At 42.3% G+C, this 12,434-nt stretch overlaps 1 protein-coding gene across 3 annotated transcripts in view; it reads right to left on the reverse strand.

Moving 5' to 3' along the window:
- Positions 1-12,434, reverse strand: part of LOC146869499 (E3 ubiquitin-protein ligase TRIM39-like) — a 155,167-nt gene that overhangs the window by 15,863 nt on the left and 126,870 nt on the right. For all 3 annotated transcript variants that reach the window (XM_085600901.1, XM_085600829.1, XM_085600992.1), the window contains exons 7-8: positions 10,507-10,527; positions 10,391-10,417 (exon numbers count right to left, since the gene is read on the reverse strand). In XM_085600901.1, the coding sequence (XP_085457027.1) occupies positions 10,391-10,417; positions 10,507-10,527 (48 nt within the window). The remainder of the gene's footprint in view (positions 1-10,390; positions 10,418-10,506; positions 10,528-12,434) is intronic.

Genomic DNA, 12,434 nt, shown 5'->3' on the forward strand with positions numbered 1-12,434 from the left:
CCAACTTATTGTAAAGCGCTCTGATATCCTGCGGGATCCTGTTTGCGCTATATAAAACTTTATAAATAAATCTGGGCATATTATTAGGAAACCGCAAGTAAACCACTCAGTACTAGGGTTACTTCAAGGGACAGGGGCAGTCTTCAAGAAGTACAGTTTATCCGCAAGCAAATCTGTGACACCAGCGCTCGAGTTATATAAATGTAAGGTCCAGGGGGCAGCACTGTATGGATCAGAGCTATGGGGCACTACGACACTAAACAGCTGATTATCAGGGAAAACAAATTTGCAAGGAGCCTACTGGGGCTACCCCCTTCAACACCACTTATCCCGATGTTCCATGATCTAGATATGAAGCGTATAGGGCACCTTACAACTCTGCGACCATTGCTCTATTGGAGACGATTGTGGATTACACCAGAATTAGTAGTATACAGAAAAGGTGTATGTGAGTTACTGGTCATTGGTGCATGCCTCACCTTCCCTTAGCTAAGATTTGTACGGAAATAGCTCATAAAGCTAGGTCTCAAATCATATTAGACCGACCCACACAGTTTAACATCTAGCTGTAAAGATACACTGAAGGGAACTTATTGGAAACACATACTGTATGCACTCCATTGTGACCCGAGACTAGGAAGGTTAGCATCTCAATTCCTCACTATTAAACCAAGTCCGAGTCGCGAGGAGTTTCTTGACAATGTACCGCAGCACCTAGCAAGAACTCTATACCTAAAGTTAAGGTACAATATCTTACAGATTAAGAGCCACACAGCAAACTGGAGAGGCAAGGAAGATCGTTCTTGTACTCTATGCACTACGCATGCTCTAGGGTCCACAGAAAACATAGCACACATTTAGTTTTTCTGTCCGGCGTATGATAGAGCAAGGAGGAAATGGATCCAACAGTTTTTTCTTGCAATGGGATTTAGAAAGCACCAAGATGCAATAAGGGTATTGACAACTAGCACCGCACCACACCACACGTCATATTTGCCTTATCCAGATATTTGTTTATAATGGGATTGATAAGGAAAAAAGCGGGGCTACAGCTGTGATGCATCAAAGACTAATACACTTTTGACTGCATAAACATTTTTGAATTGTATAAAATAATCAGTCTCTTTTCCATTTTATTTAATTGTAAAATGTTTTTATCTCATTTTAAAAGAGAACTTACTGGGGTGGTAACAATGGAATGATCCGGTGACGCACTTATAGTGTTTTACATTATTTTAATTGAAATTCCTGACTTTTTATTGAGACTACATAATATGCTCTTGGATGTATTTTAGATTGTATTATGAATGATTGTATCAATTCAATCAATTCAATCAATCTCAAGCTTTATTTCGACTTGTATCATCATAAAAGCAACATACATAAACATTATCAATATCATATACAAATACACAATCCAGATTCCAAGTAATACATACGAAGGTCAGACCACAATAAATTATATCCGCAGCTATGCTAAAATCAAACATACATTATAAATTAGTTAAAAAGCCAGATAATATTTAAAAACAATTCCCAAATACATATTAAAAAGGGGGAATAGATAAAATTCATAATGTCTAACCAGGCCTGGTAATGGTATAACCAGCCTATGTATGTTACAACTTGCAACCTATCTGATTCCTTATAAGATACACATTGAATAGGAATCTACTTATACTAAACACTATAGGTTGCGAAGTATTTGACTTAAAAGTGCGTTCTGCCTCTTTAAAGAACCTGAACCCCATATTTTTACATAAGGGTTTAATCCATCGGTCCCTTGGTTTTTTATAAACCGGACAGAAAAACAGTAGATGGGCGTCATCTTCTTTTGCTTTTTGGGAACAAAGAGTACACAATACTCTAGCATCATTGCCCCTCCAGCTACTAGTATTTACAGAAGTCTGCAAAACGCCATATCTAAATTGTAAGTATAATGTTTTTGCTAGGGGGGGTCTTATCTCGTCCATAAATTGTTCAAGTGCAGGAGTATCCTTGATAATCAAGAATCTCTGCGTCAATGGACCTAATAAGGAACTAGTAAGTACTTCGTCCTTAATATATGTCCAAAAAGCAAATTTCAAAAGTTTTTTAGAAGATGATGACATATTCTGGGGTTCTTCCCAAAAATGGGACAACCCTAGCCTTATAAACCACTGGGAAATGTGTTTTAACCATGTAATATTTTTATACTCATCAATTCTAATTATTTCCATCAGTCCATTCTTATAATCACTCAACTCAGGGGTTGTCCATAGTCTAACCCAGTAAAGTAATGGCCTTAGTGTGGCTTGGTGATCAATCCTTTTGAGGTTAATATCCATGAACACTGGAATTATCGGGGTTCTTGTTGGTATTTTAAGCAACCTGCGTATGAAGAGATTTTCTTCCTTCTTAAAAGTGTTATTGCAGGAATGGCCCCATACCTCAGCGCCATATAATGCCGCAGATTGAGCCTTTGCTTTAAATAATTCTAGTGCCGGCGTAATCGCTTTAGATTGACTACTGCCGTGCACCTTCAGAATAGGCAATAAATTTTGTTTCAAAATTAATTTACTTTTTTCCAACTGTCCCTTCCATAAGAGCATGCTATCCAGCGTAATGCCCAAATAATTAAAGCTCTCCACATACTCCAATTTTTTATTATTTAAGGCCAGATTCTTTCTAAATGATTTCTGAGGGTTTATAGACATATATTTTGTTTTGGATGAATTTATTTCTAACCCCTTCTCCACACAGTAATTATTAAAAGTATTTACTAGATTTTGTAGACCCTGTGGGGTTTGTGAGATGAGGATTGTATCATCAGCAAAAAGTAATGCGGTAATCGCTTCATCTCCTAATTTCGGGGAGTCATGTTTGCAGTCTCTTAAGTAGGTGGGTATATCGTTAACGTATAAAGAGTGTGGGCGCCAACACACAACCTTGACGTACACCCCGTCCCACATGGATAGCTTTTGAAATTTCTCCTCCCTTGCCCCATCTCACTCTTGCATAATTCCCTGTGTGTAGTCTAATTAATTCCTTAAGTAACTCACTAGGAACTGCCATATTTTCAAGAGTGGACCACAGTAGTTTGCGTGGTACAAGGTCAAAAGCGGCCCTCAGATCAATAAATGCTACATACAGACTACCCTTCCTTATATTGATATATTTCCAGCAAATGCACATAAATCTAAATACCTGGTCAACCGTGCTGGTTTTTAACCTAAACCCTGCTTGGTATTTAGACAAAATCTGCGCCCCCTCTGTCCATATTAAAAGTCTATTTAAAATGTGTCTGGCAAAAATTTTTTGTAAAAGATCTATTAAACTTATAGGGCGGTAATTGGCCGGATCATAGCGATCCCCTTTCTTAAAAATTGTTACAATTTCAGCCCCTTTCCAGGATTCGGGGATTGACGTTCCGGCCACTATGGAATTACAAAGAAAATTTATGTAGGGTCCCCAAACTTCTATATCATGCTTTAGCAAATCGCCAGGGATTTTATCAGGACCAGGGGCTTTGCCCATTTTTATAGCCTGTAGCGCCTCAACAGTTTCTTCTAGACTAAAGTGCAAAAGGGTGTTATCAGTTGATATATTAGTCTCCTGGTCCTTGATTGTATCACTATGAAACTTTTATGGCCCTCGGTCGAAATAAAGTATTCAAATAAAAATGACAAAGGATTGTGCACAGTTACGGATTCTGTTAATCTTAATCTTAGGGACTTGAAGAAGAAATGCCAAAGAAGCACAAATTATGCTAGAAGGACAGTACCGGGGAAAAAGCTGTTGAAAGAACAAAGGGCCCACATTATTAGCTTTAGAGCAGATGCCATTTTAAAAAGGATTGAATCGGAAGCAAATACAGATTCCATGGATGATGGGAAAAAATAACATGTCATGGCAGTTTAAACAGCAAATTTGCGGTGCTATTTTGAATCAGCAGGGAGACTGAGACAGAGAGTACTGCAGCCATTCAGTCTGAATCATATGACAATCATATTTCTGGAGACTGCTGGTTATTCATTCTCCAGGAGTACATGAGTTCTAATTCCCTTTATAAATCTATTTGATTCTCCAAGGGCCAATCAGTCCGAAGTCCCTTTATAAATCTATTACCCTTCTACCTATTTTAGGTTGGTCAAGTGCCCTTTCCACTCTAGTGAAGTCCAATCTAGAGCATTGAGGTGTTAATGTTTCACTAGTGTGCCCAATATGCCAAAATGTCAGCATTTGGGACTCAGCACATATGGTGTGGAGTTATCCATGAACTGAATGTTGGCATTCGAGTTATCGATATTTAAGTTCTTCTATAACAAATTTAATTGAGCCTAAACTTTTAAGTTGTTTGATAGGCTGAACACCTACCAATTATTAAACCTACATTTAACGGCTTGTAAATGTATTTTTATTTCTATGCTGGTAGCTTGTTCTACCATCACTTGGTTGTGGATAAAATTGCTACAGCCAGCTTTTGAACTGTGGTATATTAAAATAAAAAAGGTTCGGAATTAGCAATTTTTATTCAGAAGGAAATTCAAGTCAACTTGGAGCTATTCTAATGCTCAAAATAGTGTATCCAATAATGTATATAATTCATTCATGATAACACCATCATAAGACTCGGTACTTTATCCCTAATGAGTGGGCAGCGCAAGGGGGAGCAGTGGTGGGCACCCTCCTAAGGGTGAATAAATGCTTGGCAGGCCGTCTTAGGCCGGCCAAACAATCATGCCCACTGTGCATGTTTTCCACCCAGGCTACAGTACAGCCTAGGAGGAGAACATGCCCAGGCTCCCATTCCCTGGCTGAGAGCCGAATCATGGCGCTGAGACCAATCACAATGCTGCATTGCAGCATTGTGATTGGCTTAGGAGAGCCTGGGTGCTTCCTGTTTGTACAGAAGCCAGGAAGAGGACTGAAAGGGTGGAAGAGAGACCGCGGCCAACAGGCAGGTGAGTGATCTTTTTTTAATTTAATTTTTAAACCTCCCTCCCCTCCCTGCCCCACTACTGCTTCCCGGGAGCAGCCGCCACTTGAAAGTATGCCAAACAAATATATAATATAACATATTGGCAAAGTACTTTGACCCAACAATTGTAAAAGGCTCAATGGAACAATGTTTTTTTAAGATATCACATTAACACCTTAATGAATGATGTGTGTATCTTCTTTTATTATACTGTTCTTTTTTTGGTGCCTTCATCTTTTCTATGTGTTTTATTTGCACTCGTTTGCCAGGCCTTCATCGTGACAAATCCAGCAAGAGGTCAGATACAGGCTGCTTCCGAATGTAATTTTTATTACCTATAGTTTTAAGACCTCACACGTAGGCACTTGATCAAATTCTTTTATTGGATTTCCAGATAGATACATACCACCTTCAGATTTCCCAGTTCAGCAGAAACTGCCCCATTAGGAATAATGACCAACACCCCCATTCTGCATTCTTGGTCCAAATACAGAATAAACATTGCCCTTGAGCAAAGTGGGGGCAACAGGGAGACCTCCTAAATACCCTCTCTCTTGGCCAAGGTGGGTGAGGAGGCAAGAAATGACCCCTACCCTTGGGCATGGATCAAAACTAGAAGAAACATCATGACTGGTATTGACAAAACCAAGAAGCGTCACTTTGCCAATGCTGTTCAGTATCAGCAATAAGACAGAAAAGAAATGTTTATCGGCCATGTTGAATAGCATTCGGAAAACAATGCACCAGCATGAGCAATCCGACATTTGTATGTATTCATCATAACAGTACAGCAGACCCCGCAGGATGAATTATACACTTGCATTAGTCACCATACATAGTCTATGTATCACTATACTACACCCCCTATTTTTCTTTTTAATTCACCTTTCTAACATGCGGGGCATCCATCCTGGATGAGTTATTTAAAAAGAAAAGAAAGTGCACCAAAGAGCAATATTTAGAATGGAGCATTCGTTAGCATACAACTGAAAATATATTATAATTAAAAAATGGGGGGGGGGGACCCGGGGAGGCACAGGGGAGTAGTGGTAGAGATGATAAAGGTGTGGGGTCGAACAAGTAAAAGCTGCTGAGTAGAGCAACAGTGATTAATACGGAGTGCAACAAAGCTTTTAAAAAGAAGATTGGAAAAAAGGAGAGTGGGAGGGGAAACAACAGAAGGGAGCAATATATAGAGTGTGATGAGAGGAGAGGAGAAGTGAGTGGTGAACAGGCTACAGGGAAAAGAGTGAGATAGCAAGAAAATAAATGCAAACTCATTGAGTGCTAAAAGAAAAAGAAAATAGTTGCTTGGCATAGAACTCTGAAAACACAAATCACTGAATCAAATGAATGGCAAAGAATCTATGCTCCTGGGGAGGAACAAACACAAGAACAGAAAGAAACACTTCGAACAGAAGCAAATAAATGAGACAAGACAGACCACCAATAGTAAGTAATGGGAGGGCAAATAGAAATCAATCAATCAAGAATATTTATAGAGCGCGCTACTCACCCGAGCGGGTCTCAAGGCGCTGGGGGGGAGGGTGCTGCTACTGCTCGAAAAGCCAGGTCTTGAGGTGCTTCCTGAAGGAGAGGTGGTCCTGGGTCAGTCGTAGGTGGGTGGGGAGGGAGTTCCACGTCTTGGCAGCCAGGTAGGAGAAGGATCTTCCTCCGGTGGTGGTTCTGCAAATCCATGGGACGGTGGCGAGGGCGAGGCTGGCGGAGCGGAGCTGGCGGGCTGGTGAGTAGAATGTGAGGCGGTTGTTGAGGTATTCGGGGCCTATGTCGTGGAGAGCTTTGTGTGCGTGGGTGAGGAGCCTGAACGTGATCCTCTTGCTGACGGGGAGCCAGTGCAGGTCTCTCAGGTGGGCGGAGATGTGGGTGTTGAGGGATGTCCAGGATGAGTCTTGCAGATGCGTTCTGTATGCGCTGGAGTCTTTTCTGTAGTTTGGCTGTGGCTCCAGCGTAGAGAGCGTTCCCGTAGTCCAGCCGGCTGGTGACGAGGGCCTGGGTGACCGCCTTTCTGGTTTCGGTGGGGATCCACCGAAAGATCTTTCGGAGCATGTGAAGGGTGTTGAAGCATGAAGATGAGACGGCGTTGACTTGCTTGGTCATCGTGAGGGAGGAGTCAAGGATGAAGCCCAGGTTGCGTGCGTGGTCCGTGGGCTTGTGGGCGGTGCCCAGAGCAGGGGGCCACCAGGAGTCGTCCCAGGCGGAGGGGGCTGGTCCGAGGATGAGGACCTCCGTCTTGTCTGAGTTCAGTTTCAGACGGCTGAGCTTCATCCATTCCGCGACGTCTTTCATTCCTTCCTGGAGGCTGGTTTTGGCGGTGGCGGGGTCTTTGGTGAGGGAGAGGATCAGCTGGGTGTTGTCAGCGTAGGAGATGATGTTGAGCTTGTGGTTGCGAGCGATGGCTGCGAGGGGGCTCATGTAGACATTGAAGAGGGTAGGGCTGAGCGAGGAGCCTTGGAGTCCACTAGACATTAGGGATTTCAACATGGTACCGTAACAAACAAAAGGATGGGATAGCTTTATTTAGCATTGAGCCATACCATCACCCCACAAAGGGCAATAGAGATTTTCTGACCAACTAAGGGCAGATAGGAACTTTTGTCCCGATGGGGTGATTGCCCCAAATGTGCACCTCCCCCACAATCCCCCCCGGGGAAGGGGGGGCGGAGCTGGAAGGATGCTCATTAGACATGCAGAGATTGTACATTTAGGTGAAGTAAAGGTGTGCAGGTGTGTAGGGCCATACCCCAATTACGGATTTTGCTCCAAATTTGCTCCTGGAGGAGCAGATAGTCCATCAGACACCAGGGATTTCAAAATGACACTAAAACAAACAAAAGGATGGGCAGACTACCCTGGCATCGACCGATACCCCCATCCTCGAAGGGGCAATAGCCATTCAGCTCCCCAGGGGCAGACAGAAGGTATGCCTCGATTGGGGAGGTTGCCCCAAATCTGCCCCTAAGGGGTGATAGAAAGACCACTAGACACCTGAGATTTTACATTTGGTCTAGGCAAAAGAATGCAGGTGTCTCACTCTGGCATTGGGGTATAACCCCTACTCCAAGAGGGACAAATCAGTCACTGTGCCCCTCCTGGGATAAGAGATGGGGTTTCCCCAATAAGCCATGCAAACGGAGACCGAAAGCCCCTGGATGCCAGAAGTATCTTTTGGGCATTGTTTTTACATATGAAGCAGCAAATGGGGCTAAATCCCAATACTGTCCCACTTGCCAAGCAGAATGGCTGCACATTTCGGCCATAAGTCGGCCGCCACCTGGGGAAACTTACCAAACCAGGACATTTCTGAAAACTAGACACAGAGGAGAGTTCAGTGATGTGTGCCTCACATGGGTCCCACAACATTTTCTTACGCACAGTGGCCAGCAAAAACCAAACTTCATGTAAAATCACACATTTTCCTTGCATTTCTGTGATGTAACCTTGAGTAATCCGCAGGGATCTAGCAAAGGCCTACTGTCCTGCATTTCCCCTACTGTCCCGATGAAAATGCTTCCCAATTTGTGCTGCTTTTCCTAGCACGCACAACAGGAATGGAGTAATACCAACAAACATCGTATGCAATAAAATCATGGCTTCTCCAGTTCTGCATGAAAGAATAATAAAAAGATAAAAAGAGGGCTAAATGCCATAAATACAGTTGAAAGTGCTATAGAACACATGCATGTTTCGGCCCAGTCTAGAGCTGCTGAGGTCAAATGAGGCTTGTGGTCTTTTAAATGATATATTAATAAAGCAGCGATTAGGAGTATTAAGGGTCAGCGGGGTGAGGGTGTACCAACACCATTATTGCAATTACCTGGAGTCCCAGAATAGCTATTAATGACCCTTCCTTGTGCTGCGCCCATACTATGGGGAGGGTAATTAACAGCTGTTTTGGCCCCAGGTTTGGGGGGGGGAGAATAATGCTTAATGAGTGTGAAGTACAAACCGGAACACTAGTCTGTTTTTCTCTGCCTCAGTTGGGAGATATTGCAGGACCGAAGCGACATTCTTATTGTACGCATGATGTCACGCATAAAGAGCTGTTACCTGCCCACCAACTCAATTAAAAGCAGTTCATTAACTTTGCAGAGGGCATTAACTGGTGTTAATGTTCAGGGTGGGGAGTGATATTGCTTAAATAGCGCTGCTGAGTCAAAATCGGGAAATATATCCAAGTGCCATATTTTAGACAATTTTTGTACAATCAATATTAAGTTTTCACTTTTATGTCATTACTTTTTTGTATCAGCTACCTAGATTGAGAATTTACTAATGCTGATGTGTCCGTTATAAGAATTATTTTAATTCTATATTGCTCCATTCCAAATAAGGGGACCCCTGTGTTTTTTGAGGCTGTAATCTATCTTGCAGAACACAAGGCACTTGTTTCAATTGTAGCACATTAATATCCATCATGCCATTTGTTGAAGCTAAGTATGCTCCCAACACTTTTTTATAGTGCACATATATAATTGATCAGTGTATTAATATTGATTGATATAGACTCTTGTCAATATGTGTTATTATCATGAACGTTTCATCTCTGTGTTAAAAGCAACAATAAAAAGTTTCTATATTAAAAGAAAGATGCCGACGACAATAGTAGTAGCTCCAATGTTCATAAAAGGAGGCTTTTGTGGTGTAACCAAGCCGAATTAGGCATAGTGGTTCAGTTGACCAATGCATCTTCTTCAGGAATCTGTGTGTGACATCCTGGCCTCAGGTATGAATACTACAGGGTCCACTCAGCCTTTCATTGTTTCAAGTTGATAAAAAGAGTACCACTGAGTCAGGTATATTCAACATCTGTTATTTCAGAGTCAACAGACCCACAGGTGAATGTGCACTTTACAAATACATCTTATGTTATGTTCATGTTACTGGCCATCAAATGTTTCTGCAGTGATCATTTTTCTACAGAAGGAATGTGGAACCAAGGTCAATGAGGGTTGGCCCCATGACAAACATTCAGGATCACCAATATTTAAATGAGTTGCATTTAGATTCAGTGTCTGGGGATACTGTGATAATGAACCAAGGACCAAGCCCTGGGACCCTCCGCTGAATATCCGTGTTCTAAAGCTTATGAGTTTGGAATGAATTGATCGCAGTAAAAACAGATACCATTGTTACTTAAATCAATGGTATGTATTTACCTCAAGAACAAGAAAAGTCATTTGATGTCAAATGTTATTGTATTTATTATTCAATAAAAAAGAATTTTTTTTTTTTAAAAGAACAAGAAAAAGTGAGTCAGCCTTGCCAGCAGCAATCGGCAGTTTACCAATGGATGTCTACGCTGTGCGTGTACCACACAGAGCTATATTGATATTGTTTTTTGAACACATCCTGCCTGAGAGGGCAAAGACAGTCAGGGTGATAACTCTGACCTCAGCCAGTTCCTCTTACCTTTAAATCCTTTGAATCGACTGAACTCTGAAAGGAAATAAACACTCTTAGTGAAACGAAGAACAATGGGAAAAGGTGGTGTAAAATCAAGACAACTCGTATTGTATTAAACTTACCCAATTCTTTGGGGAAAGATTCTGCATTGAGAAAAAAATATTTTAGAATTCAAAATGTGTATAAGTGGTCTTTCAAAACTGATATATATCACTTGGAATATAGTGTTTATGTTAATAACACAATACATTATTATAGTATGTCAAGTTAAGTCAAGTAACGCTTTATTCGATTTAAAATATCAAATCATAAAAGCACAAGATATAGTATGTCTTAATTGTTTATTTTAACTACAATTTGCTGCTTTTTGGCTATATTGATTATAAACATTACAGTAGGATATGATTGAATTTTTCTTGATATATGTCTAGTCATTTAACTGTGTGTTTTATTAATTGTTACATTTCAAATTGTAATAATATAATATAAACATCTAAACCGCTTAAATGACTAGTTAAGTCTTTTTTTTTAAAGTGTAACCTCATCTCAAATACTTTGCAAACTGGTGAAATCCACTGTGGATTGTAATAAAAAAGCTCCCTTTAATGGTAAAGGCAGATTTGTAGTCACAACTCTGAAAATTCCACTTTTAGGAAGTTTGCATTTTCATGTCCTAAACATTTGCTGCCTGCAGGCTGATCCTGGGTCACATGACTAGGTGTAGCTGCCAGTTGGTCTTTGTGTATTGCTCCCAGAGAGGGAGACAAAAATACGATAGGTGTTGGCAGGATGGGCCACTCTAAGTTAACAAGGGAGAGGAGCTGTCACTTACCACACTTGCACATCACAAAGGCTCTGCCTGACCACTCTCACAAAGGGTCTGACACTGGTCTTCTGTGACCCTAGACAAGCTGGGGCCAGAACATAAAGGAAGGGGATGACTGACACCTCAAATGGGAGGAAGCCTTTAGAAGCTTCCTCCACTTCAAAGTGGGCACCAGGTATAAACATTGGACCCTTAGACCCAACTCTTCAGTACCTTTCTGGACCTGTTTTTTCCGCTAGGAAGGACTGCTGTGATGCTGAAAGGATTGCCAACCTGATGGACTGCTTCTCTGAAGGACTGATGCCCTGCTTCCCTCTTGTCTGGTGAGAAGGACTGTATCGCTAAACCCAGGACCCCAGAGTGACTCCCAGGGTTAGTTGGCTAGCATCCTAATTAGAAGACTCAGAGACAGAACAGTCTTCCAAAAACCTTGAACCCAGCACATGGACACTGTTATCTGTGAGTCCTGCTCTCCCGTAGTGGTGCCACCCCAGCCCTGGACCCGTGGAAGTGGGTCTGAAGGCGCTCTGCCAGCCCATCTTCAGAAGAACCGACGCAACTGCCCTGCAGGATGGCCATCTTGCACGGAACGTGCACATTACCTATGCTGCTCGGCGCATTGTCCTTGGAACCGACGCATTGCCTCTGCTGCACAGACTTCTCTGACACATCGACTCTTGTAGGAGAGTGGCATCGACTGCATAGTTGCCCCCAAATTTTTGCTGATGTTTTGACTGTTTTCTGACTCCAGCCAGGCTGTGGCCCTGCTATCCAGGACCCCAGCCTATCTGCTTCCTCTCTAAACTGATGTGAGTACCCTAGGTCCCTACCAATTGGACACTGAGGACACCCTCTGAGCCCCTTGTAGATGGTACCCTAGGTACCCAGGGCATGGGTCCCTCAGTGGCCTACCAGGGGCTGCAGCACTTATTGTGCCACCCCTGGGACAGCCATACAAACTGACACCACCAGACCACTACTGTAGTCTGGGTAAGGTGGTGCTTGCACCCCTTACAGGGATATAGGTATCCTGTATCCCACTTAAATACAACACATATATCCTCATAGGTCACCCCTAAGGCAGGCCTTGCTAATCCTACAAGGCAGGGTGCTGAGATGTGTGTGAGGGGGAACCCCTACCTGAATAGGGCCCCTCTGCAACCTTCGTTAAAACTAATGCGAGGTTGTTTGTAGTGCAGCCATACCATATACTCTTAACCGCAT

This window comes from Triturus cristatus, chromosome 1_1 (genome assembly GCF_964204655.1).
Source record: "Triturus cristatus chromosome 1_1, aTriCri1.1, whole genome shotgun sequence".
Lineage (NCBI taxonomy): Eukaryota > Metazoa > Chordata > Amphibia > Caudata > Salamandridae > Triturus > Triturus cristatus.